Here is a 25,010-nt window from a genome sequence, read left to right as displayed (position 1 = left end):
CGCTCCGCCACCCACAGGGCCGTGACCGATCCGAACTCAGCTTCATGTCCAATTTCCTGCCCGCTCCCCGTAACCCCTAATTCCCTTTACTTCTAGGAAACTGTCTATTTCTGTTTTAAATTTATTTAATGATGTAGCTTCCACAGCTTCCTCGGGCAGCAAATTCCACAGACCTACTACTCTCTGAGTGAATAAGTTTCTCCTCATCTCAGTTTTGAAAGAGCAGCCCCTTATTCTAAGATTATGCCCCCTAGTTCTAGTTTCACCCATCCTTGGGAACATCCTTACCGCATCCACCCGATCAAGCCCCTTCACAACCTTATATGTTTCAATAAGATCGCCTCTCATTCTTCTGAACTCCAATGAGTAGAGTCCCAATCTACTCAACCTCTCCTCATATGTCCACCCCCTCATCCCCAGGATTAGCCGAGTGAACGTTCTTTGTACTGCCTCGACGGTTCATGGAGGAGGACTGATTCATCAGCTGAGGGAGGGCGGTAGGTAGTAATCAGCAGGAGGTTTCCTTGCCCATGTTTGACCTGATGCCATGAGATTTCATGGGGTCCGGAGTCAATGTTGAGGACTCCCAGGGCCACTCCCTCCTGACTGTATATCACTGTACCGCCACCTCTGGTGGGTCTGTCCTCCCGGTGGGACAGGGATGGTGTTGGAAGAGTCTGGGACGTTGGCTGAAAGGTATGATCCTGTGAGTATGGCTATGTCAGGCTGTTGCTTGTCTAGCCTGTGTGACAGCTCTCCCAATTTTGGCACAAGTCCCCAGATGTTAGTGAGGAGGACTTTGCAGGGTCGACTGGGCTTGGTTTGCCTTTGTCGTGTCCGGTGCCTTGTGGTCCATCCAGTTTTATTCTTATTGTGACTTTCTGTAGCGAGATTGTACAATTGAGTGGCTTGCTCGGCCATTTCAGAGGGCAATTAAGAATCAACCACATTGCTGTGAGTCTGGGGGGTCACATATAGGCCAGAGCGGGTGAGGACGGCAGGTTTCCTTCCCTAAAGGGCATTCGTGAACCAGATGGGTTTTTACGACAATCCAGTATTTGGCAGGATTTGAACTCATGACTCCCGGATTATTAGTCCGGGCCTGTAGATTACTAGTCCAGTAACATAACCACTATGCTACCATACCCATGTGTGCTTGGACTTTGTTTATGGGGAGGAATGGATAGGTAAAGATTGAATACGACACGGGGGATATTTCCCCTGATTTGTAGTGAAATTGTGAATGCGTGTATAATGAACATGTTTATGATTTAAGAAGAGGGTATCTTCCCTCAGTGCGGTGTGTAGAATACACACTCAGTATGAGCTGAGTTTGATCAAATGATACTTCATTACTTTACAGCGCCCTTAACTGAACTTTGTTTGTCCTCCGCAGTCCCTCCAAGGCTGGACGATGCTGGTGGCATTGAAGAACTCACTGTAGTAAAGGGAAATCCAGCTTCCCTAACATGTATTACTGATGGAACTCCAACACCGACACTAGCCTGGCTTAAAGAAACACAGCCTCTTGAACTAGGCCTTCACATGACCGTTAGAAACCAGGGAATGTCGCTGCAGATTTCCAAGGCTGACGTGAAAGACACTGGAAAATACACCTGCGTGGCAGCCAATGAAGCAGGGGAGGTCAACAAACACTTCAATTTGAAAGTGCTGGGTAGGTTGAACAGGTCCCACCATCAAGAATGAAAGAAAATATTAGTAAATTGTCCCTGGTATTGTCCATGGTCAGTTGATGGATATATGTTTTTTAAATATACACAAGATGGCGCTTAGGAAAGAGACTTCAGAAACTTGTTCTACAGAGCTATGCCAGTGTTTCGAGGAGCAGCCCAGACCAACCGACTTGTATACTCTACATCTGCTCTTGGCACAGAGGGGTCTATAAATCATGTGCAATTTTGAATTATTTTATGTCATATGAGTGTTACATTTCATGTTGACATTGCTAATACTGGATAGAATGTAATTGTGCCTGTTTTCATCATTAGGATTTTTTGTTGGTCTATCATGTCATGTGGTGCATAACACTGGGAGAAATAATATAGGGGCATTAAAAGACAAGTACACTAAGCTTGCCAGTATATACCCCTAAAAGGCAAAAATTCCACTTGTGTAATGCATATGATGTGTACCTCATTCATTTCATATCTAAATATCTCCAATAGCTGGACCACTGTTTGATCTGCTATATTTTCCAACCAATTAGTCTGCACTATAACTCCTCTTCTATTGCTAAAATGAGTTTATTTTCTCGTCCAAAACCTTTAACTTTTTTTCCTTAGCTATTTTCAATATGAACCTAATTAGGTTTGGTCACTATTTCCCACTTGTTTTCCTTCCTACGGGTCACTTACTTCAGGTCACTCCCGCATAATGAGTTAAAAAAACTAATCTGAGATTTTTTTTGTCTTCTCATTCCAGATCCGCCTCTTATCAATGGCTCCGATTTCGCAGAGGAAGCCTCTGTAGTTGTGAACAATCCCCTCAAACTTCTCTGTGTTGCCACTGGCATCCCAACTCCTAAACTGACCTGGATAAAGGATGGACAGCCACTGCCACAGACGGATGCCATTCACGTCCTTCATGGTGGTGAAGTGCTGAGAATAGTGAACGCTCAGGTGCAGTAAAACCCCCATTTGTGTAGAGCGAAATTAACATTGACTCAAATTATTCTACTTTTATAATATTGCTACCATTAATTATAAATCAATATCATGTAAATGCTCACCATAAGGACTCATGATGGTTTTATATAGTAGGTATTGGTTTTACACTGGAACCTGCTTATGAGTGGAGTGAGTCAGTTCAAGTTAAACTGTCAGCTCCACATCACTCTGTAATTAAGCAAGGTGTCACTATTTTTTTTATGTTAACAAAGAGCTAACTATCCTCTCTACTCTTTAGTGACATCAAAATCTTAAAGTCAGACCAAGGGATCTCCTGCGATTTCTTAAACTTTAAAAATAAGTTTGTATAATTTGCACTTATTCTAGATCCAGTGTGAAGCTACTTCCTCAACTGAACTTACACTGATGATCAGAATTCAATCTGTCCTCACTGATTTCAAACCACACTTGCATTGCACTTTATGTATCAATGTACTGTGATTAAAATGCTCGACAAGACAACTCATTCAGTCAACATTACTATACACTCTCATGATTACTGTATGTTACACTGCCCAATGTATGGAGTAAATGTGTTCCTGACACAGGGTTTTATGCAACAGCAGTGCATAGCAGGAATTCAGATGCAGAGATCACGAGTCCAATTTACGGCCCACATGATTGACATTAATAGATGGAAAATCTTGCGCTTTGCGCATAGGATACAGTGATCTCTGGAGCCCAAATTCCCAATATACAAAGCTCTGCTCTGGGAATGCCGATTCATAGAATTTACCCTATACAGATTAAAATATGACCTTACCAAATCTGATTGAAGGGTTTAAATTTGAATAGAGAGGAATGGAAAGGTCCATTCAGACATATGGGGGGTAATTTTAACCTCCAAGAACGAGTGGGTTGGGGGCAGTAGGGCAGTAAAAATAGTGGATTTTTGGTGTGGGACCACATCCCGGCTCCAACACGCCCACATCCAGGTTTGACCCAGGTGTGTTTGGATGCGTGCATGCAGCAGGAACCCGGAAGTCCCGTCCCCATTTAAAGCCGATGGGCTGATATTTAAAGGGGCAGTGTACCTCATTGAAATAGTTGAGGTACTTAATTTTTTGTGTATTACAAAAGTTAAACAACTTTAACCTTACCTGTTCGGGTTTCCCATCGCTTCCGATTCACGTCGGGTGAAAGCAGGCGGGAAGGGCTTGAGGGGCCAGGAGGAACAGGATTGCTTCATCCACGCCCAACAAGCTCACCTGGTGCGACAGGACCCCCATGATCAGCCGATCTCCTCCCCCTCCCCCCTCCCCCCCCCCCCCCGCACCTTGATGCTGGAGACCACCCCCCACCTGATGCTGGACCCTCGACCTCCAATCTCTTCTCCCGATCTCTGCAACCTCTTCACCCGACCTCCAATCTCCTCTTCCTCTTTGAACGACCTCCAATCTCTTCCGGGCATCAGCCCCCCACCCCGATCACCTCCTGGCATCATCCACAACCCCCCCCAACAATGTCCTCCACGACCCCATTCCCCACTTCTCCGATCCCCGGCCTTCTGGCTGCCGGGTGCAAAGCCCAGAAGTAAAATTTACTGACCTCATTAGCGACACTCCAATTTACTGACCTCATTAGCGACACTCCAATTTACTGACCTCATTAGCGACACTCCAATTTACTGACCTCATTAGCGACACTCCAATTTACTGACCTCATTAGCGACACTCCAATTTACTGACCTCATTAGCGACACTCCAATTTACCTTCCAGGTTTCGCAGTTGATTATCTATTTTGTCCCTCCCTTCCCGCCTCCATGTTAAAATCATGCCCAGGAGGCCTGTTTTATTGCAGATACTAATTTAAGACTACTTTGAGACCACTACTGTACTGCAACATGACTCAGAGTTATGCATAACTGGTGGTATAACTTCGTATTGAGAGCTCTGCATCATCCTCTAGTCAGGCACACAGAGGCTCCCTCATCACATCTAAATGGCCAGTTGGTTCTTCAGTAACACTGAATGGTTATAAAGTTTTAAGAGTTTGCCTCAGTGACAGTTGTATTGAAGTGATGTGAGATTACCTCCTCCAGGTGCTGTCACATCATCTGGCAAAATTCAATGCCCTGACAGTTCAGCAACCTCCCTCCCCAGTTAGTCTTGCTTTGATGCAATGCAAAAATTATAAAGCATAAATACAAAAGGGGCAATATAAAACATTAGGTGCAGTTTAGTTTAAGGTGTTTCTGTTCTTTCCTTGACAGGTGCAAGATACAGGCAGATACACTTGTCTGGCATCCAGTACAGCAGGGGATGATGACAGAGAGTATTTGGTGAGGGTACATGGTAAGTCAACAAAATACATTGACTTGCCATGGAGTTGAGGTATAATTGACATTCACTCTCAGCTATGGATTCTAAATAACTGAAGCAGCTTATTATTTGTCCCTGTCGCACAGGCTGAATTTCAGTATACGTCTGACTAGATCTAGATCCAGCATGCTTTTGTAAGCCTGAAACATTTTATCTTGGCATTGACACGGGCTGCAAGTTTAATAAATGCAGGAAATCTCACAGCCCACTTTGTATTACAGAACCACTTCAAGTAGAATCAGTTCTGTCATATGCTGGAGGCCCTGGTGTTGTGGAATGTGCTGAACTTACGTTGTGGGACTGATTTCACAGTACCAGCAGCAGAGAAAGAAAATGAAGGCGCAAAAAAAATTGTGTTCATACATCATTGCTTGAGAGTCGTAAATCAGGATTTTCATTCTTGGCTTCCAGAGCTTCCTCAATGGTTGGAGTAGGTCTATTCAGACTGGTGATGCAAAAATTGCATTGTTTGCCTCTGTAGGAGGGCTAATCACTCAGCCTACCCGTGGCTAGCGCCACTGCCTCTGGAGAAACTAGTTCTTGAACTGGCCCATTCCTCTGGAGGTAGAGCTACCATCTTTCGCTGCTATAATGTAAAGGGGTATCAAACACTTAGCCATTCCAGTCCACATTAACATGTGTATGGCTACTATTAAATATATTCACTTTCAATTTGTGACTGTTCTGATTTCTGGAGCTGATTAGTGCATTGCAGACAGAAACAGATGTGTATGTTTTACTACTTATACCTTCCATGGTTATAGATTCTTGATTGGATTGCTTGTTCCAATGCACTTAGTTAAGACAAATGAAAAGGTGTCTCATGAAAATACATGTCTGTATTGTTATTGCAGATTCAATTTTCTTCCTTTTTACTTATGTCCATTTAGTGAAGTTGCTGTACAGTTTTGTTACGGTGTACTTAAAGAAGAATACATTGATACATTGATGCTATTGGTACAATTAAGCACATGTTAGGGACCAAGTGCTTTGGGAATCAGGGTTATTTGGTGATGTCTCTCAGGTTTAGCTAAGACAGGCAGATTTCTGGGGTCCTGCCTGTGCAGAAGATCTCACACGGTTGGGACATTACCCTGTGTGTGACCAAGTTCTAAGCTGGGTACATGGGTTGTAAACTAAGATGTCCAGGGAGTAGAAGCTGGAGAAGCCAATCACAAATTTCACTGTATGCTGATGACATCCTAGATTATGTAATAACGCCAACACCCCACTCCATAACATCTTCCAAAAAATCAAGCAGATTCTGTTTTTTATGAAGTAAGGGGGATTTATTTAAATGTTGTTGCCAAATTTTACTTCAGTTGCTCTTGTGCTTTTGATGCAGTCCCACCAAACATTGCTGGTCAAAGTGGGCCTCAGGACTTGACTGTGCTACAGAATGGACAGATAATCCTGGAGTGCAAGTCTGATGCTGTACCACCTCCAACACTCGCATGGCTAAAGGATGGCAGGCCACTACAGGTAAAGAGTCACTTTCTGTTAAGATGAGGTAACTGGAGTTAGGGAGTGTTAGAAGATGTTTTTAATATCCAATATTATATTGTGGTGGGTTAATTAGATTGAGGTCAATCCTAATACTGAAGTGATGGTACAAAATCGCTGCTGACTTTACGAACAAAAATTGGGGTAATTGACTTAGTAAAAGAGAAAAAAAACTTATATTTTTGTAGGGCCTTATCACATTGTTGAACTATCTCAAAGCGCTTTACATACAATGAATTACATTTGGGGTGCAGAGATTGTTGCAATGTAGCCAAATGCCGTAGCAAACCTGTATCAGCAAAGTCCCACAAACAATGAGATGGATGACTGACTAGTCTGTTTTCCAGTGTTGACAAAAGGATTCCTCAAAACCAAACTTAAACAGAACCAACTTTGATGATGGGTTCCCAAAGGCCCGCAGCAGAAGCAGCAGCTTCACATTGTGACAGCAATTAGAATTCAGAGCAGCTAGAGTGCTTGGCTGCCACCTACTCACCTCAAACCCTCACGCTGCTACCCATATCCCAACTAAAGTAGTTTCTGAAGTACGCCTTGAAGTACCAGCTGTGATTTCATGCTTCTTCGATTTAATCGGCAGGCCAGCCCCCGTATACGCATCCTGTCCAGTGGACGGTACCTTCAGATTAATAACGCTGAGCTTGGGGATACAGCTCGATACACCTGTGTAGCAAGCAATGTTGCAGGGAAAATGACAAGAGAATTTACCGTAGCGGTAAATGGTGAGTATACATTCTAAACCTTCCCATCTTTGTCTAGGGATAACAGTTATTAGCACAGCCACTGATTTTCGGTTATCACGGAAAAGTGGATGGAATCGTGGAACGCAAATGCCTACCTGGAGTTTTGAAATTGATGCAATAATCGTGGAAGATTAGTTGAAGTCAAAGGAATAGTAAGAGCACCAGACTCAAAATTTAGCTATCCAATAAATAGCACATACTGGGTCATAGGGACATTATTTCAAGTTTGCATTGCCGATGGGGGACTTCACCCTCTAGAATAGTATTTTGGGAAATCGCAGGTGTACTGTACACAACTTTCAGTTTGTGATTTCCCAATATGTGTATCATGCGGACAAGACTCCCACCAGAATCAAATTACAAAACTATGATCAAGTTGGCATTATTTTCTGAACTGTAAAATGCAATAACTCTTGTATGAAGGGTTAAAGTGGATTTAAACGTGCCGGGACTCTGTTGATCACCCACACTATTTATACAATATCATTTCGAAAGGTTTTGTTTTTGTTAGCAATGAAAGGCACTTGTTTTTTTCAACAAGGCCATTTATTTTTCCTCAATGACAAACTTTACAGCTATAACCATGTTAAATTAGTACTAATCCTCTGTTGTTTTGATCATACAGTTGCTCCGACAATTAAAGAAGGTCCACAGATGGTGACTGTCCACCTGAACCAGCCAGCGGTGCTCAAGTGTGTGGTGAGTGGGGTACCAACTCCCCAAGTCACCTGGAGAAAAGATGGTGCCATTCTTTCAGCAAGCAACCTGCGGTCAGAAATCACTTTTCACACACTATTTTTCTGGGGGGAAAGGGCTTCTGAAGAATTGCTGATGATCAATGTTTTTCTTAATTTAAAGAAGTAACAGTGTTTGAAATTTCCTTCAGTGGCTCGGTTAGATCATAATACAACCCAGGGACCATTTGCAGCCTGTCCCCGTCACCTGGCCCTTGGTAGACTTGCTGCTCTTGTGTCTCTAGGCCTCCATTCATGGCTTGCCTGGGAGATTTTGACCAAGCAGAGTGCAGTTCTGTTCCCTCTTCTTGCTCTCCAAAGAAAGGATTATTGTTAGGAGGCAGGATGGTCCCAGCATCCATAGAACAAGTGAAAAGGCCATATTAAAATAGAACTGTTGATCCTATGAGGGTAAAAATCACTATCAATGATGATATACAAATGCTTGGTGTATTTGCACCTAATTCCTCTCTCCAGTATTTTAACAAAGGCTTTTTAAATTTATTCTCGAGTTGTATGCATTGCTGGCAAGGCTGGCATTTATTGCCCATCCCTAGTTGCCCTGAAAAGGTGATGGTGGACCGCCTTCTTTGAACCACTGCAGTTCATGTAGTGCTACCACAATGGTTATTCTTTGCAGTGGTTTGATACAATTGTATGGCTTGCTAGGCCTCTCCAGAGGACAGTTAGGAGTCAACCATGTTGGTGTAGGACTGGAATCATATATAGGCCAGACTGGGGACGGTCAGCAGCCTTTCTTCCCTAAAGGACATTGGTGAACTAGTTGGTTTTTATGACAATCCGACTGCTTCATGGTCACTTTTACTGATACTGTGCCAGGTTTTTATTTCCAGATTTTTTTTAAACTGCACTTAAATTTTCAAACTGCCATAGTGGGATTTGAGCTCACCTTCTCTGGATTACTAGTCTAGTAACATAACCATTACACTACCATATCTGTCACAATGCCTCTATTAAAATCAGAGAGCAGAATTTGATGCAAGTGTAGTAAACTCCTTCTGGGAAGTGCATGACCCTCACTTAGCAACTGCCCACAGCAGCATGATGGAAATCAAGAGTTCATTGTGTGGAAAATCACAAGCACAAGTCAGCATCTGATCACCCTTTGGTGCAGTATTCTTGAGAAAAGTCATTGGGTAAGGCATCTGTTGGGATCATGGCCCACAACAAAATGTTAGTGAGTAACATTGATAGAATTGATACTGCAATCCAAAAGTAAGTGAAGCACTTTGGGATAATGCTGAGTGGCAGGAAAAGGTGCTATATAAATGCAATTCTTTTCCCCACCAGGTATTCATTCTCAGATGATGGTTCATTGAACATTGGCTCAGCTCAAGTAACAGATACAGGCCGTTATCTGTGCATGGCAACCAACAAAGCTGGAACAGCTCGTAAGCGGATTGATGTACAAGTCTACGGTAAATACCCTTCAGATCATAGCCATAAATTACTGATAACATCCAGGAATCTTTGTCTAAAGGGTTACCACCTATTTGCTTTTTCAGTGAGAAATTTGCAAATTTCTAAACCTGAACACATGAAGTTCAGATTTTCAAAATCATTTTTTTCCACTTACTTCTGATGTGGAGACATTAGTTAAGGTTTTCAATGAATTTTCATCTTCAGCAAAGCAAACCTTGGAACTCAAGCCAGAATCCTTCCAACACACTTCCTATTTTGACTTTGTCTGGCTTTGGACTTAGCAAAATGTGGCAAACCTACTTATATATTTTGTACTAGACCAGCATGGGAAATCTTAACATACTCGTCATTTTCCAGCTAGCTGTAACTACTAAAAACATGCAAAAGATCAGTTCTTAGGAGGAAATATACTTTACTGGCTTGAATGATCTAGGTTTTACAAACACTACTTCTAATGGTACAATCCTTGTCTTTTTCATATTGTTTTTTTTTGTTATGTTTGACCTTTTGTGTGTTGCATGTTAGATATCTGTTTTTGAACTGTTAGCAGATTTTTCCCATTACTGTCGCAACAAAAGGGTTGTTAATCCTTCAACAATAACTGCGGCGTGATTTGGGCATGAATGGTTATTATACAACAAGCTTTAATATATATTGACTCACAACAGTAATACAACTGTCTTCAGATTACATTAAATGACAAGCAATCAATACAACCTGGTTCCCGGATTCAAGACTGATCAGATCTGACCTCCTTAGACTGCCTTTGGCTACGGACCTCCGACTGTCCTCTTGAGAGCTCTAACCTTTGGGAGGGAGCATGCCCTATCTTTATACTATTCGGCTGCTATGTTCTACACGCATGCACCTCTAGCCTTATCTTCTGGTCATAAATTACCCTGTCAGGCTGATACCACGTTAGCAACCCAAAAAGAGCTGTTTTACGTTGCGTAACTAATCACCTCAAGCTGCATCTCTGTTGTTACAAACTGTTATTGTCCTCTCGGAATGTGTGGCCCCCTTCCTTACCTGTGTTTATAACCTTGCATGTCTTGTTTCGCTCCATAAACTCTCACTGTCTCAACAGTTTCTCAATGCTATCAGTTCTGTGAAATGTTGTTTCCTTGATTACCACATCTCTTGTTTTGGTGTAGGCCACCTTCTGATGTTAGCATGTCTCCATAATTCTTTCTTTTGTAAGTAATCTCTCAATGTTAACTATTCTGTGGAATATCGGCCTCATTCTCCCTGATGTTTAGCATGCAAACTGTCCTTATTCTCAGAGAGATGCTGAACCAGGTCCCCCTCAACATCACCCTCTTGCTAAATGTCTGAGGCTCTATGCAAGACGGAATTCTTGACCATGCTTGTTTTAAACCATATTCCATTTTCCTGGTAATCATCATATATTGTGTCTCTTGTCAATTACCTTTTTGTATTGTGAGTCACGTAGAAAACTACTCTGCAATATAATCAAGGTAAATGAACAAGGTGCTCATATATGGCGGAAAAATGGAGCATATGATATAATGTCAAATTCACCGCCAATATGTAGATAAACAAGGATATACAATGCACGTTAAACTACTACACCATTATACATGAAGTAGTATATAATGATCATTATCAGGAGAGAGGTCCAAGTGCTGTTGCCCCACACACACAGTGTTACCCATTTATGTAGGAACTCAAGCTGCAACTGAGCTACCCATCCCTATAAGTAGATGTTATTCATTACATTTCTCAAACCTTTTTGTCCAATGCACAAATCATTTCCTCTGGTCTCTGCTAGTTCCTCCATCCGTTGCTCCTGGCCTCAACAATATCACTGTTCTAGTCAATGTCCAGACCACTCTGGCATGTGAAGCTACTGGCATCCCAAAGCCTGCAGTCAGCTGGAAGAAGAATGGACGCCTGCTCAACACCGATCAGAATCAGAATATGTACAGGTGATTAAATCTTATTATCTGGAAAAATAATGATTTCTAGGATCATCCAACTAGGCATTTGAGTGCTTGGGATTTAAATTGGTTAACCCCTGAAAACAGGGGCAAGGAGTGCGATGCATGATTAACCCGTGCCCGGTCGATGCGATGCAGGCAGCACATTACATTCGTGCTGCCTGCTGCTTTAAATGATTGCTGCGTGCAGCCAGTGCTACCTGCGCTGTTGATTGGGGGCCCTGATATCACGAGTGGCTCGCGCTTCTTAAAGGCAGCCTGCTCCTCTTAAAGGGGAGGTGCATTGTGGCTGCAAAAAGTGGTGGGAGTCGCTTCAAAACTGAATCTGTTCTGTGATACTTTGAAGAATGGCTGCACCTGGGAGATAGCATGCACCATGGTTCTCTGATGATGCTCCGGAGGCCTTAGTGGAGAGAAGGAGGGGTATCCTGTATCCACAGGGAGCAGGAGGCCCTCCAGACATATGCTCAAGAGGCAGTGGGAGGAAGTAGCGAAGGAGGCCAATGCCAGGAGTATAGCTCCAAGAACATGGATGCAGTGCAGGAAGAAGTTCAATGATTTATTTGAGTAGCATGAGTTATCAAAGTGAGTGAGTTCAAGCTTCAAGTGGCATATCCTACCAACTGCACCCCGAACCTCATCCACCGCTCAATTCACTACACTCCCATCACCCACCTCCCAACAAACTCTTTCAATCAGTACTCAACCAGTCAAAATATATCTCACCCTCACACACTTAGCACTGTTGCAAGCTGCACACCCACAACTTAGAGTTCAAACACACTGGTAGCTATTCAACCATGACAGCCACATCACCCAAACATCTCCCACTGACACACTTCCCTTTTTCTTGCAGGAGAAGGTGGTGTATAACAGGAGGCAGCAAGTGGCAGTGGCTCCATGGAACATGAACCTGCTGTCCACTCTCAGGATGACAGCATTCCTGTCCCACCCCCGGCACTCCGCCCAGTGCCCTTGCTGTTGCCTGTCAGCCAGCCAGCCCACTCCCTGTACAGTATTGAAACTTGATCCTAGTATAGGAAACCTCCAAAAACACATACAAATGCACTAGCAGCCAGAAGAAATAATGCAGCAACTAACCTTTACCGACTTCATCATCCCTTTAAATAGTGCTGATGGGGGGGTCCTTCATGCCGTTTAAGTCATGTTCAGCTATCAAGGTTAAGACAGTGCATTGGATGGAGTGTGGAGTTCCAAAATAGCAGCATTGCCTTTAAATCAGTGTTGCATATTGATTCGCGTCATAGTCTCCCTACTCTGCATGCTGCCGGTGGTCGTTAGGTGCCCAACGTGCAAATCCCTTTACCAAGATGGCGTCCTGCGCACTTCCCGTCGGAAGTGTGTATGCACACGCATCTCTGACCCATTTTCAAGGCTTAATTGTCCGCGTAGCGCCTAAAAAACGGATGCTACACGACCCAATTTGACCCCCATTTGTCCCTACAACGCTCAATGACATGGACTACTTCATTATCAAAGAGTTTAGATATAACATGATATGAAGTGTTATGAAGTATTTAACATAAAATTATAGAGCATATCTCGGGCAGCCACCAACTCCTAGATTCATTCACCAGAAGCAAAATTGTAGTAAACTGAACTGAACTGGTTTGACTGGGCGCCATATTCTGTACAAGAGCTCCCTCTGCAGGTCACACAGGTCATTAAACTTCATAGTAATACAGGATTACAATTTTTTGGTCAACTAAGTGGTTAAACCCATCACTATATCTAAGGATCTCCAGATCAAGCTACTGAGTAATCCATTCAACTAGAGTTTCTTCTTGCCCAATATGGAGTACTCATTCTTTCCCCAAAAGGACACTCTCTGTTTACTATGTCTTGAGAGCTTACACATAAGTTGACAAGAGTCCAAGCTTAGGCACCCACAAGCCACAAGTGGACTATAACCATCTAAAACCATATAGCTTAGCAGCATACAAAGCACTGATAAATTTCTTGATGCTTGACCACCCTACTACCACATTAAGATTCTTGCATCCAAAGTTTTTTTAATATGGCCTCCCTATTTCCAAGAACACACAGTAGAGTTCTGTATCACTATTAATGTCAATTGGTAAAACACTTTAAACAAAAAAAACTCTATCATTTTGGTAAACTAGGAATAACAAAAATGTTATACTGGGGCTCCACTATTACTCACTAAATTGTTGCTTAACGTCTAACGGCACTGAACCATTCAAATCACAAAGGTTCTAGGTTAAATCCTTGGTCTGTGCTTTGAATGCAAAGGCAGTGGTAAGGCCCTACAATTAATTTCAATGCCACTAATGATAGGGAGGTGAAAAAAATCAGCCAGCGTTCTGCTGTTGGTCATTACTCAGTGACTCCAGTTTGAAAGTGCACGTGTGTGTACATGGGGTGAGAATAAGAGGAAACTTGGCTGTTATGCCACTTTCCCCACTCTCTTCTTCCAGGTGGAATAGCCTGCCAACACTTACTGTCCAGGCTCACACATGAAACATGGCCATGTATCCGGTGCCTGTGAATCCTTATCCCAGTATGGATCACCACCTTCAGAAGAGCAGAAAATTTCAATAAGATTGAGGTCATGGCCCTAACCAACACTGTTGTTTACATTCGAAAGTGAATTCAAGAAGAACATTTGATGGAATCTTGCACATTCCTGCCTCTGTGCAGTTTTGACTGTTTTTATTCAGTTTTCTGGGATTTTTAATCAGGCCTATTTAAAATGCAAACAAATTACATTTCCCAATGTCTTCACAAATATTGCAATTGGAGGAAAAAGTGATTTCTTATAAAATATTGAATCGATTTAGCTATCGCACTAACTCATCTGCTGCTCATGGATTTTTTTCCTTCAGTTTTTTGTCAGACTGCTAAATAGGGCTGTAGTGTTAGATCATGAATAAGTGGGAAAACTAACATTATCTGATCATTCCGAGCTAGTCATATTTTCTAGCGGCTAATTGCCGGGCACCATTGCTGGTGGTTATGGTAAGAACATAAGAACATAAGTAATAGGAGCAGGAGTAGGCCGTACAACCCCTCGAGCCTGCTCTGCCATTCAATCAGATCACGGATGATCTTTGACCTTGACTCCACTTTCCCGCCCGATCCCCATATCCCTTAATTCCCCAGTGTCCAAAAATCTATCTATCTCAGCCTTGAATATATTCAGTGACTGAGCATCCACAACCCTCTGGGGTAGAGAATTCCAACCCTCCGCGTGAAGAAATTCCTCCTCATCTCATTCTTGAATGGCTGATCCCTTATCCTGCAGTGAAGTCTAGAACAAAAAGTAACATTGGCCTAGACTACCCATCTTTCTGGTTGAAGGAGGATGCAATTTAGTTGGTGGCCTGCATAAGGGAAAAAAAATCTGAAAAGCCTAGGGCTTCATTTTGATAATTTGCAAAATACAACAGAAGTCTAGTGAGGAAAGCAAAAACAATGAGACAAAACAAGAAGTACACCCTGAGAACAATTAGCTAATTTTCTGAATTTTTTTTCCCTTCAGACTGCTTTCCTCTGGTTCTCTTGTAATCATCTCACCCACCGTAGAAGACACAGCACATTACGAGTGTAAAGTCTCAAATTATGCTGGGGAAGATGAACGAGCTATCAGACTTACTGTACAAGGTAGGCACTGTCAAATTAAGATGGGCCTGATTTTACACATTGCGAAGCATGATAATTAATTTCCCCTGGCAGAGCGCTGTTTAATGTGTGCCTTTGTGCACTATTTTAACACAGCTAAACCCATTTATTTTAGAGGGGGTTAATGGGTGTGTTACAGTAGCACACACAGCAATTTAGCGCAGATGCAATATCCAGTGCACTGCCAGATGAAATTAAACCCCTATGTGTTTTGGTAAGTGTAAAAATAATCTGAGCAGTTTACTAAAGGAAATTAGTGGATTCCATTCTGTGAAATGTTGACAGAAGTGATTGTGTGTCCCTGTATCAGCCCATGACACTCGCACGTGGAATGTTATTATTCTATAGATTTGAGATGTACCCCTCCCAACAGCAATGCGGAACTGGCAGACCCGAGTTATACTGCTGGCTCTATATTGCTTCCTGGCCAGGGAGACGGAGTTCTGCACATGTGTGTTCTGCACTTGCTCAATGTCATTAAAATGCCGGCAAAATTTTAATACTGACATCATTAAGAAAATTATAAATCAATTTTAAGACGTTTCCAGTGATTTTAAGTTTTTAAACCTCAGTTCAGATCCATTGCACTGCAGCAGTGTAAACGTTTCTGCTGGAGCTGGTCCCATACCACTAACTAGATGGGATTTGGGTGACTTAACCCCCAAGTTACCATTGTTTCAACGTAAAGTTGTTTCACGTCAACTAAGCTGTGTCATGTAACTGGCTATTATAGGACCCTTTAATGAACTCTTCATGGCAAATTTAATTTTGATTTTAAGGTTAAAATTATGCAATCACAGGTGAACAACAAAGCAACAAATCTCATAATTTTTTTAAAAACTAGTGTTTTCAGTGGCCTTATCTACTTACGGAAAAGGTCCTATGAATTTTTATCAACAGGAAGAGGCCATTTGGCCCGAGCCCCCCGCCCCCCCAACTTATTTGATGATTTTAAGACCAACTGCCTACCTTCTTGCTTCCTCCCTCAATCCTTCTCTCCAGCAATACATCTAGTTTATTGTTCACTTAAATATTTTTTTCCCTGGTAACTAATTCCACAAGTTGTGCAAAAACATAGTTCTGACTGACATCCCTTTTCACTCCTAAACTCCTAATTTAGAACTTGTATCTGCTGGTATTTGAGTCTGTCACTATAGTGAACAATTTGATGGGATTAAATGTTTATTTCTACATTTGGAATAATAATTAATTGGTTAAAAACTTAGACTCGAGTAAAATGAATCCTGCTAGAAAGTGTGTGTGTGTGTGTGTGTGTGTGTGTGTGTGTGTGTGTGCGCCAGCAATTTCTCAAGATTCAGCTCCGCTCCATTGTGTTGCAATGCCCAGAATGGCTGCAAAGCTTGCCGATACTCACTGTCTATGTGCAAATATGGCCATTTGGTTGAGGTACAGGAGGCATCCCAACATCCTGCAGTAAAGTGGAGAAAATAGGTGATGGGAGTCTTATAGCTAGGGGTTAGGTTCACTAATATTGCACACACTTATTAATCAGACCAATACAATAAATTGACTCTGCACCGCAGTACCAGCAGTCCTAGTTCTGTTCTATTTATTCTATATTATTTAGCTGAAACAAATAGAACTATTGGTCCATTTCAGTTTTCTTCCTATTCAGTTCCCCCTTCAATTGCCGATGAAGCTACAGACTTGTTGGTAACAAAGTTGTCGCCAGCTGTTATTACATGCACTGCCTCTGGTGTCCCAGAACCAACCATTCACTGGACCAAGGATGGAGTCAAGCTGCCGCCTCGAGGAGAAGGCTACCTTGTTCTGTCTACAGGTAACAGCAGATAGTTTAACACATTCCTAGAAGAGCAGGAAATGCTGGCGATGCACAGCAGGTCAGGCAGTATCTGAAAGAGAAAAGTAGGTTAACAACAGAACTGAGGAAGGGCCAGTCCAAAAATATGAACCTGTCTTTTTCTCTCAGACGCTGATGAGCCTGCATTTCTAACTTTTTTTTTCAGATATCCAGTTTTTCATTTTACTCAATTCAACATATTCTTATGCATTTACTATGTGAGGTCTCAGATTTAAACTGATATACTTGTATGTTAAGTCACTACACAGGGCTAGAGCTTACATATGCTGACCTTTCTAAGCAGATCCTATCTAATAGTGACTGTACCAATACCATTATTAGTATTGTTTAGCCATGCTAATCAATAAATAGAGGACATTGTATGGCAGGAATGTGGAGGATATTTTCACCAGAAAGCAGGCCCAATAACTTATCAATAGACAAATTCACAAGAGATCAAATCAGCCTGCTGATGAAGATATTTTTCATATTTCAAATATTAACAGGAAATTTATATTTTTTAATTACTCAGAGTTAGTTTTCTGATTGTCTTTCACATCTATTGGTGCCCTGTGTGCTGTGACAGGGATGTCATTATAGTTTGCTTGTTGCATAATAAATGAATAAATATAGAAACTAGTTATAGTTGTTGTCTATTCAGCTTTATTCTCAACTTCTTGTTAATTCAGGAACTATTGAGATCAGTGCTGCCCAGCTCAGCCATACAGGAAGATACACATGTGTTGCAAAGAATGCTGCTGGCACTGCACACAGGCAAGTCAATCTCCGTGTGCAAGGTAGGCACTCAGTATTTATATATACTTTTATTTCAATTATTGGAGATAATTTGCCATTCAGTGTGAAATACAAATCTAGTTTGTTCATTGTTCTTTCTTTCCCAGTACCACAACTATGCCAAATTATTCAATTGTTTAAGGGACAGGACAGAAAGTGAGTGGTTCAGGGAACTGGAGGTCTGTAACATGTTAATAGCCTGTTTGAGGTTATTAGACTCATTAATGGAGAGAGATACCCATATATTCATCTTGAATGCTCTACCCAAATGTATGATTGCCAGTATGGTGTTGAGCACGACCATTCCACTGATGATCTCCATGCACGTCTCTGAAACTCTGCTGTTGCATCAGCTTAACTTGAACATCTTTGGTTGGGTCTGGCACTGTACACTTCTAAACCATCATATGGTTTTTCATCAAAGCTATGTTCATCGCTAAGTAGTTTCCATTCAAATCGGTCTATCCTTTAGCTGACAGGTCGTTCTCTGAGTCTTTTACTCCATTATTTCAAGAATTTCCCTGGAGCGTGTCCTCTCTTTCACTCTCTTCAAATTGTTCACTTAACCCAGTCATCATCCAACCATATCCACTCATTTCCTGCTAATTTCACTTTACATTCATTCAGTTTGCACATCCTCAATGCACAGAACGTCCAATCTTTTTGCAGTGAAATGGTTGATTCACCACATCTCCTCCATACCCTTCAGTGGGGCAGTGAAGGTTTTGTTTCTTTTTTTCAAATAAAGATTTCTTCATGTCTCTCTCAATTTTAATGAACAACAACTATCTCCTCTTATCTTTGATGGATTCTTGGCCTCACCTTTGACTTCAAATGGAAGTCCCACATCTCGTTCATCATTACAGCTGCCAACAAGAAGCTCAGTTTTCTCTTTTGTGTCAAGCACTTCTTTTTTCACCCTCAACAACTTTTAATTCCCTATGAAATCCAAGTCTAACCAAAACTAGAGTATTTCTCCAAAATCCAGAGAAGTTCGTCTAACACCTCTTTCATTCACCGCGATAAGGAAAAGCTCGTCATCTGATAGCTGAGCCCTCTCTCGTCTCCAGCCTCGAACTTTACTTTCTCTATCACACCCCCTGCTGCCTTCATTTGTCAATATTGCTATGGTTGGTGCTACTCTGAACTTTCTATCTATTTCCTTTTAAGCTCTTACACACTCATTCATCTCCCTACATCCTAATGTTAAAATGAAGACTTATCACATAACATTTTATTTTATTCACAGTCTTTCCCAGAACCTTTAAACTGTGGTCTGCCTTACCTGTACATGTCTTGTTTTTTTCTACAAATTCAATGGGACTGATTTTAACATTGAAAAACGGGTGGGTTGGGGGCTGCGGTGGGGGGCATTCAAAATCGCAACCATTTCAGACACGCCTCCAACCCGCCCATTTCTGGTTTTCACCGGGGCGGGCAACCAATAACTGACATCCCCATAACTGACATCCCCCCCCCCACCCCATGGCCCCCATGCCCACCCAAGCCCACCAGTGCCCCCATGCCCCCTCCATCCATGCAATCAAAGATTTACCTGAAGACTTACCTGAATAAGCCCTCTCCCTGACTGCTCTCCTGTCCGATTGAGACCAGCCTGTCAATCAGGCCAGTCAGTCGGATGGCAAACTGACAAAAAAAACATAAAAGACATCCTTACGTCAAAATCATAAGGATGTCCGGGAAACCCGTACTTCCAGGTTTCCCGCCCGCAATTTGACCGCCCGCCCCCTTCCCAGCTCGGGGTCAAAATCATCCCCAATGCCTTCAAAGCCCAAGCTTGGCATCACATGATTTCTATTTCCTAATTTAATCGTCTTCTTTTTATTTCGGTGTCTGCCTCATGGACTTTGGCCCTTTGCTTTGTTTCTCAAAAGAAAAGTTAAAAGTTCACCTGAAAGCATTGAAAATTTTATTTATTTTTCCCTGCAAGTTCCATTTCCCCTTCTGAATCCTTGTTTTTGCTCTTAATTCTTTGTTCCCTTTATTGTTCTACGAATGATAGGCAGATGGAGGTGGGATGGATGTTTTAGTTAGTGGCTGCACATGGGCTGTCTAAACTCATACTTTTAAACTGGAACTAAGCACATAACCATGTACGCCCTGAAAGCCCATGGACCGTTGATTCCAATGTAAATGCCAGGAACTGCCCACCAATGACTTCCAGCACTGTCCCACCAAAGTTTTTGGGGTCAAGGGCGATTACGTATTTTAAATAAACTGGGCAGACACGTGCTTCACAGGGAATACATCTTACCAGAAGAGAAAAGCCACAAATGCGGCAGAGGGTGTTGGGTCTGGGAGGATAGGGGTGCCAAGGCCTTCCTCAGAAAGATTACTAACCCATGCCCATCAGTACCTCCTCCCCAGGCCATGGCCCTCTTACCTCGGTGTCCTAACTGGTGGCCCTTCCACTAGATTCACAGCAGGAGTGTGCCAGAAGGGCCAAGGGTTTTTGTCCCCATGGTGTTTGAATCATAGAATCATAGAAAGTTACGGCACTGAAGGAGGCCGTTCGGCCCATCGTGTCCATGCCAGCGGAAAACGAGCTATCCAGCGTAATGCCACTTTCCAGCACTTGGTCCGTAGCCCTGTAGGTTACAGCACTTCAAGTGTACATCCAAGTACTTTTTAAATGAGTTGAGGGTTTCTGCCTCTACCACCCTGTCAGGCAGTGAGTTCCAGATCCCCACTACCCTCTGGGTGAAAAAAATTCTCCTCAGCTCCCTTATAATCCTTCTACCAATTACTTTAAATCTATGTCCCCTGGTCAGTGACTCCTCTGCTAAGAGAAATCGGTCCTTCCTATCCACTCTATCTAGGACCCTCATAATTTTATATACCTCAATGAAATCACCCCTCAGCCTCCTCTGTTCCAATGAAAACAACCCCAGCCTATCCAATCTTTCCTCATAGCTAAAATTCTCCAGCCCTGGCACCATCCTCGTAAATCTCCTCTATACCCTCTCTAGTGCAATCACATCTTTCCTGTAATGTGTTGACCAGAACTGTACGCTGTAATCAAGCTGTGGCCTAACTAGTGTTTTATACAGTTCCAGCATAACCTCCCTGCTCTTACATTCTATGTCTCGACTAATAAAGGAAAGTATCCCATATGCCTTCTTAACCACCTTATGAAGGATAACCATATACATTCAATCTTTCAAAACTCCAGTTTTGGAAGACACGAGAATAAAGTTGTTCCCTTTGGCTTCATATTCTGTGTCGAAACACAAATTATAATGCACTTTTGTGCAAAAGCTGACAGCAATTTCCATTGAGGTTTGTCTAAATCAGAAACAAAAGTCTGTATTTGTATTTGTGGATCATGCACTTTGTACCACAACGATCTTCAGTTGGGACAAAACTGGTTTGGAGAGTAGGATAATTATGAACATAGGAACGTGAGTAGGCCACTGAGCCCCTCAAGCTTGTTCTGCCATTTAATTATATCATTGGGGAAATCTAATATCTCTGGGCTCAAGCCACTATCATCATTGCACCACCATTTCTGGTTGATATGTTAACTGCCTTAATCTAAAATTGAGTTCTCTTTGTCTTTTAAAAGTTCAATTTGTACTTCAAAAGTGTACACTTCTCAGACAACAGCAATCAGACAGTTTAACTATAGCGTCCAAAATGAGCAGAATAAATCTCAGCCATTCAGAATTGGCACCTTTAAAGGAGCAGTCTGCTTTAATTGGTGTTTTTGGCATTAGAGTCATCAATATACAATTCTGCCATGAGTAATTTGTCCATTAAATACTTTTTCTTGCTGATGGAAAGAATAGCTCTCCTGATAGTCTTCCAGTGGCTGCCATTTTGAATTTAATGAAGGTGATGGAACTGCTCTTTAATTTTTAAAGATGGTGCCTTATAGGATGGTGGCTCAGTTCCCCTAAGCTGTGGATCTTGAATATATTAGGGTGGATTTTCCTCTAAGTGTGCTGATTGGGCTGAAAAGCAAAACACACCTCAGATATGCTGCACCGTGAAGAAGCTGCTGCCCCTGTTTTTCCTCCCTGGGCCATTTGCATGACCGGGGCAACTTTCAGACACAGACCCACCCCCTGGCTAGGTTGTGTGCCTAAAAGAAAATAGCCAGGAAATCTGAACGTAGCAACAAGCCTGTGAGGTGCTACAGGCTCCAAGATTGGGACTTCCAGTTGCTACTTGATCCAGAGGGCTCAGAAAACCTCAAATCTTTGTGGAGGAGTTCAAAATAAATTTAACGACTTGCTTTTATTTCTTCATCCATCCCCCAGGACTTCCTTTGACCCGCTGATTGGCAAGCAGTGGGAGGCAGATTATAGCTAGGTTTTGATGGTGCCCCTGTACAGGGAGCCCATCGAGCAGATTCTCTGGAAAATGAGGCCAGGAATGCCACCTCATCATATTACCAACATTGGGCCTGCTCCTGCTATGGGTGCACATTACACAGCCTAGGGAAGCCCGAGGAAACCCCTGGAATAGCGCAGTGGGAGCAAAGGCTGACAAATGAATTTTCACCCCTTTTTCTCCTGCCCCGTGCCTGGGGAACACTGATTTCCCGAGGCACATGGCAGGGGAAAAAATCTACCCTGTTTTGTCACAATGACAGGCCAATCTTATGCAATCGTCTTACTAGTGTCCTGCAACTATGGCCCATGGCCCTGTACCTAGGCTTCGCAGTTTAAAAAATAAATACTATGTAATGTCATATTTTGATCTGAATAAAATGTTATGGCTTTTTTAATTGTGATTCTATTTTCCACCCAGAACCTCCTGTAATTCAGACTCAGCCTAGCAGTCTGGATGTGATTCTGAATAATCCCATTACTCTTCCATGTGAAGCCACTGGCACACCGAACCCCACCATTACCTGGCAGAAGGAAGGCATCAGTGTTAACACGACAGGTAAAATGGTCAGAGCTTTTGTCATTCCAAAAATGCATTCGAGTTCTCTGAATTCTGGAAATATTCAGGAGATTGGCACCATCAGGCAAGCACAATACTACATCCCTAATCGGCTTGAAGTTTTTCTCTCATGTTAGGTAATAGTCCCAGAGTCAATAAAGTTAGTGATTTGGTAGCATTTCTCCACAGACTCAAGGTCAGCTTATTATTTGCTCATTGCTTTTTTATTTTTTTTTATTATTCGTTCATGCGATGTGGGCATCGCTGGCGAGGCCGGCATTTATTGCCCATCCCTAATTGCCCTTGAGAAGGTGGTGGTGAGCCGCCTTCTTGAACCACTGCGGTCCATGTGGTGACGGTTCTCCCACAGTGCTGTTAGGAAGGGAGTTCCAGGATTTTGACCCAGCGACGATGAAGGAACGGCGATATATTTCCAGGTCGGGATGGTGTGTGACTTGGAGGGGAACGTGCAGGTGGCAGTGTTCCCATGTGCCTGCTGCTCTTGTCCTTCTAGGTGGTAGAGGTCGTAGGTTTGGGAGGTGCTGTCAAAGAAGCCTTGGCGAGTTGCTGCAGTGCATCCTGTGGATGGTACACACTGCAGCCACTGTGCGCCGGTGAAGGGAGTGAATGTTTAGGGTAGTGGATGGGGTGCCAATCAAGCGGGCTGCTTTGTCCTGGATGGTGTTGAGCTTCTTGAGTGTTGTTGGAGCTGTACTTATCCAAGCAAGTGGAGAGTATTCCATCACACTCCTGACTTGTGCCTTGTAGATGGTGGAAAGGCTTTGGGGAGTCAGGAGGTGAGTCACTCGGCACAGAATACCCAGCCTCTGACCTGCTCTCGTAGCCACAGTATTTATATGGCTGGTCCAGTTAAGTTTCTGGTCAATGGTGACCCCCAGGATGTTGATGGTGGGGGATTTGGTGATGGTAATGCCGTTGAATGTCAAGGGGAGGTGGTTAGACTCTCTCTTGTTGGAGATGGTCATTGCCTGGCACTTGTCTGGTGCGAATTTTACTTGCCACTTATGAGCCCAAGCCTGGATGTTGTCCAGGTCTTGCTGCATGCGGGCTCGGACTGCTTCATTATCTGAGGGGTTGCGACTGGAACTGAACACTGTGCAATCATCAGCGAACATCCCCATTTCTGACCTTATGATGGAGGGAAGGTCATTGATGAAGCAGCTGAAGATGGTTGGGCCTAGGACACTGCCCTGAGGAACTCCTGCAGCAATGCCCTGGGGCTGAGATGATTGGCCTCCAACAACCACTATCATCTTCCTTTGTGCTAGGTATGACTCCAGCCACTGGAGAGTTTTCCCCCGATTCCCATTGACTTCAATTTTACTGGGGCTCCTTGGTGCCACCCTCAGTCAAATGCTGCCTTAATGTCAAGGGCAGTCACTCTCACCTCACCTCTGGAATTCAGCTCTTTTGTCCATGTTTGGACCAAGGCTGTAATGAGGTCTAGAGCTGAGTGGTCCTGGCGGGACCCAAACTGAGCATCGGTGAGCAGGTTGTTGGTGAGTAAGTGCCGCTTGATAGCACTGTCGACGACACCTCCCATCACTTTGCTGATGATTGAGAGTAAACTGATGGGGCGGTAATTGGCCGCATTGGATTTGTCCTGCTTTTTGTGGACAGGACATACCTGGGCAATTTTCCACATTGTCGGGTAGATGCCAGTGTTGTAGCTGTACTGAAACAGCTTGGCTAGAGGCGCAGCTAGTTCTGGAGCACAAGTCTTCAGCACTACAGCTGGGATGTTGTCGGGGCCCATAGCCTTTGCTGTATCCTGTGCACTCAGCCGTTTTTTGATATCACGTGGAGTGAATCGAATTGGCTGAAGACTGGCTTCTGTGATGGTGGGATATATGAGGAGGCAGAGATGGATCATCCACTCGGCACTTCTGGCTGAAGATGGTTGCAAACGCTTCAGCCTTGTCTTTTGCACTCACGTGCTGGACTCTGCCATCATTGAGGATGGGGATGTTTGCAGAGCCTCCTCCTCCCGTTAGTTGTTTAATTGTCCACCACCATTCACGACTGGATGTGGCAGGAATGCAGAGCTTTGACCTGATCCATTGGTTGTGGAATTGCTTAGCTCTGTCTATAGCATGTTGCTTCTGCTGTTTAGCATGCATGTCGTCCTGAGTTGTAGCTTCATCAGGTTGGCACCTCATTTTTAGGTACGCCTGGTGCTGCTCCTGGCATGCTCTTCTACACTCCTCATTGAACTAGGGTTGATCCCCTGGTTTGTTGGTAATGGTGGAGTGAGGAATATGCTGGGCCATGAGGTTACAGATTGTGCTGGAATACAGTTCTGCTGCTGCTGATGGCCCACAGCACCTCATGGATGCCCAGTTTTGAGCTGCTAGATCTGTTCTCAATCTATCCCATTTAGCATG

The 25,010-nt window shown here is 43.2% G+C and overlaps 1 protein-coding gene across 4 annotated transcripts in view; it reads left to right on the top strand.

The window, feature by feature from the left end:
• The window catches only part of hmcn1 (hemicentin 1), a 505,541-nt gene that overhangs the window by 413,224 nt on the left and 67,307 nt on the right, over positions 1-25,010 (top strand). For all 4 annotated transcript variants that reach the window (XM_067990488.1, XM_067990487.1, XM_067990489.1 and 1 more), the window contains 12 exons: positions 1,397-1,675; positions 2,443-2,639; positions 4,901-4,982; positions 6,355-6,491; positions 7,111-7,252; positions 7,899-8,043; positions 9,319-9,446; positions 11,243-11,399; positions 14,935-15,056; positions 16,711-16,875; positions 17,586-17,693; positions 22,468-22,605. In XM_067990488.1, coding sequence (XP_067846589.1) covers positions 1,397-1,675; positions 2,443-2,639; positions 4,901-4,982; positions 6,355-6,491; positions 7,111-7,252; positions 7,899-8,043; positions 9,319-9,446; positions 11,243-11,399; positions 14,935-15,056; positions 16,711-16,875; positions 17,586-17,693; positions 22,468-22,605 — 1,800 coding nt within the window. The remainder of the gene's footprint in view (positions 1-1,396; positions 1,676-2,442; positions 2,640-4,900; positions 4,983-6,354; positions 6,492-7,110; positions 7,253-7,898; positions 8,044-9,318; positions 9,447-11,242; positions 11,400-14,934; positions 15,057-16,710; positions 16,876-17,585; positions 17,694-22,467; positions 22,606-25,010) is intronic.

Source organism: Heptranchias perlo, chromosome 9, assembly GCF_035084215.1.
Source record: "Heptranchias perlo isolate sHepPer1 chromosome 9, sHepPer1.hap1, whole genome shotgun sequence".
Classification (NCBI taxonomy): domain Eukaryota; kingdom Metazoa; phylum Chordata; class Chondrichthyes; order Hexanchiformes; family Hexanchidae; genus Heptranchias; species Heptranchias perlo.
Note: the sequence above shows the minus strand (reverse complement) of the source record. Positions and strands in the feature narration are given on the sequence as shown.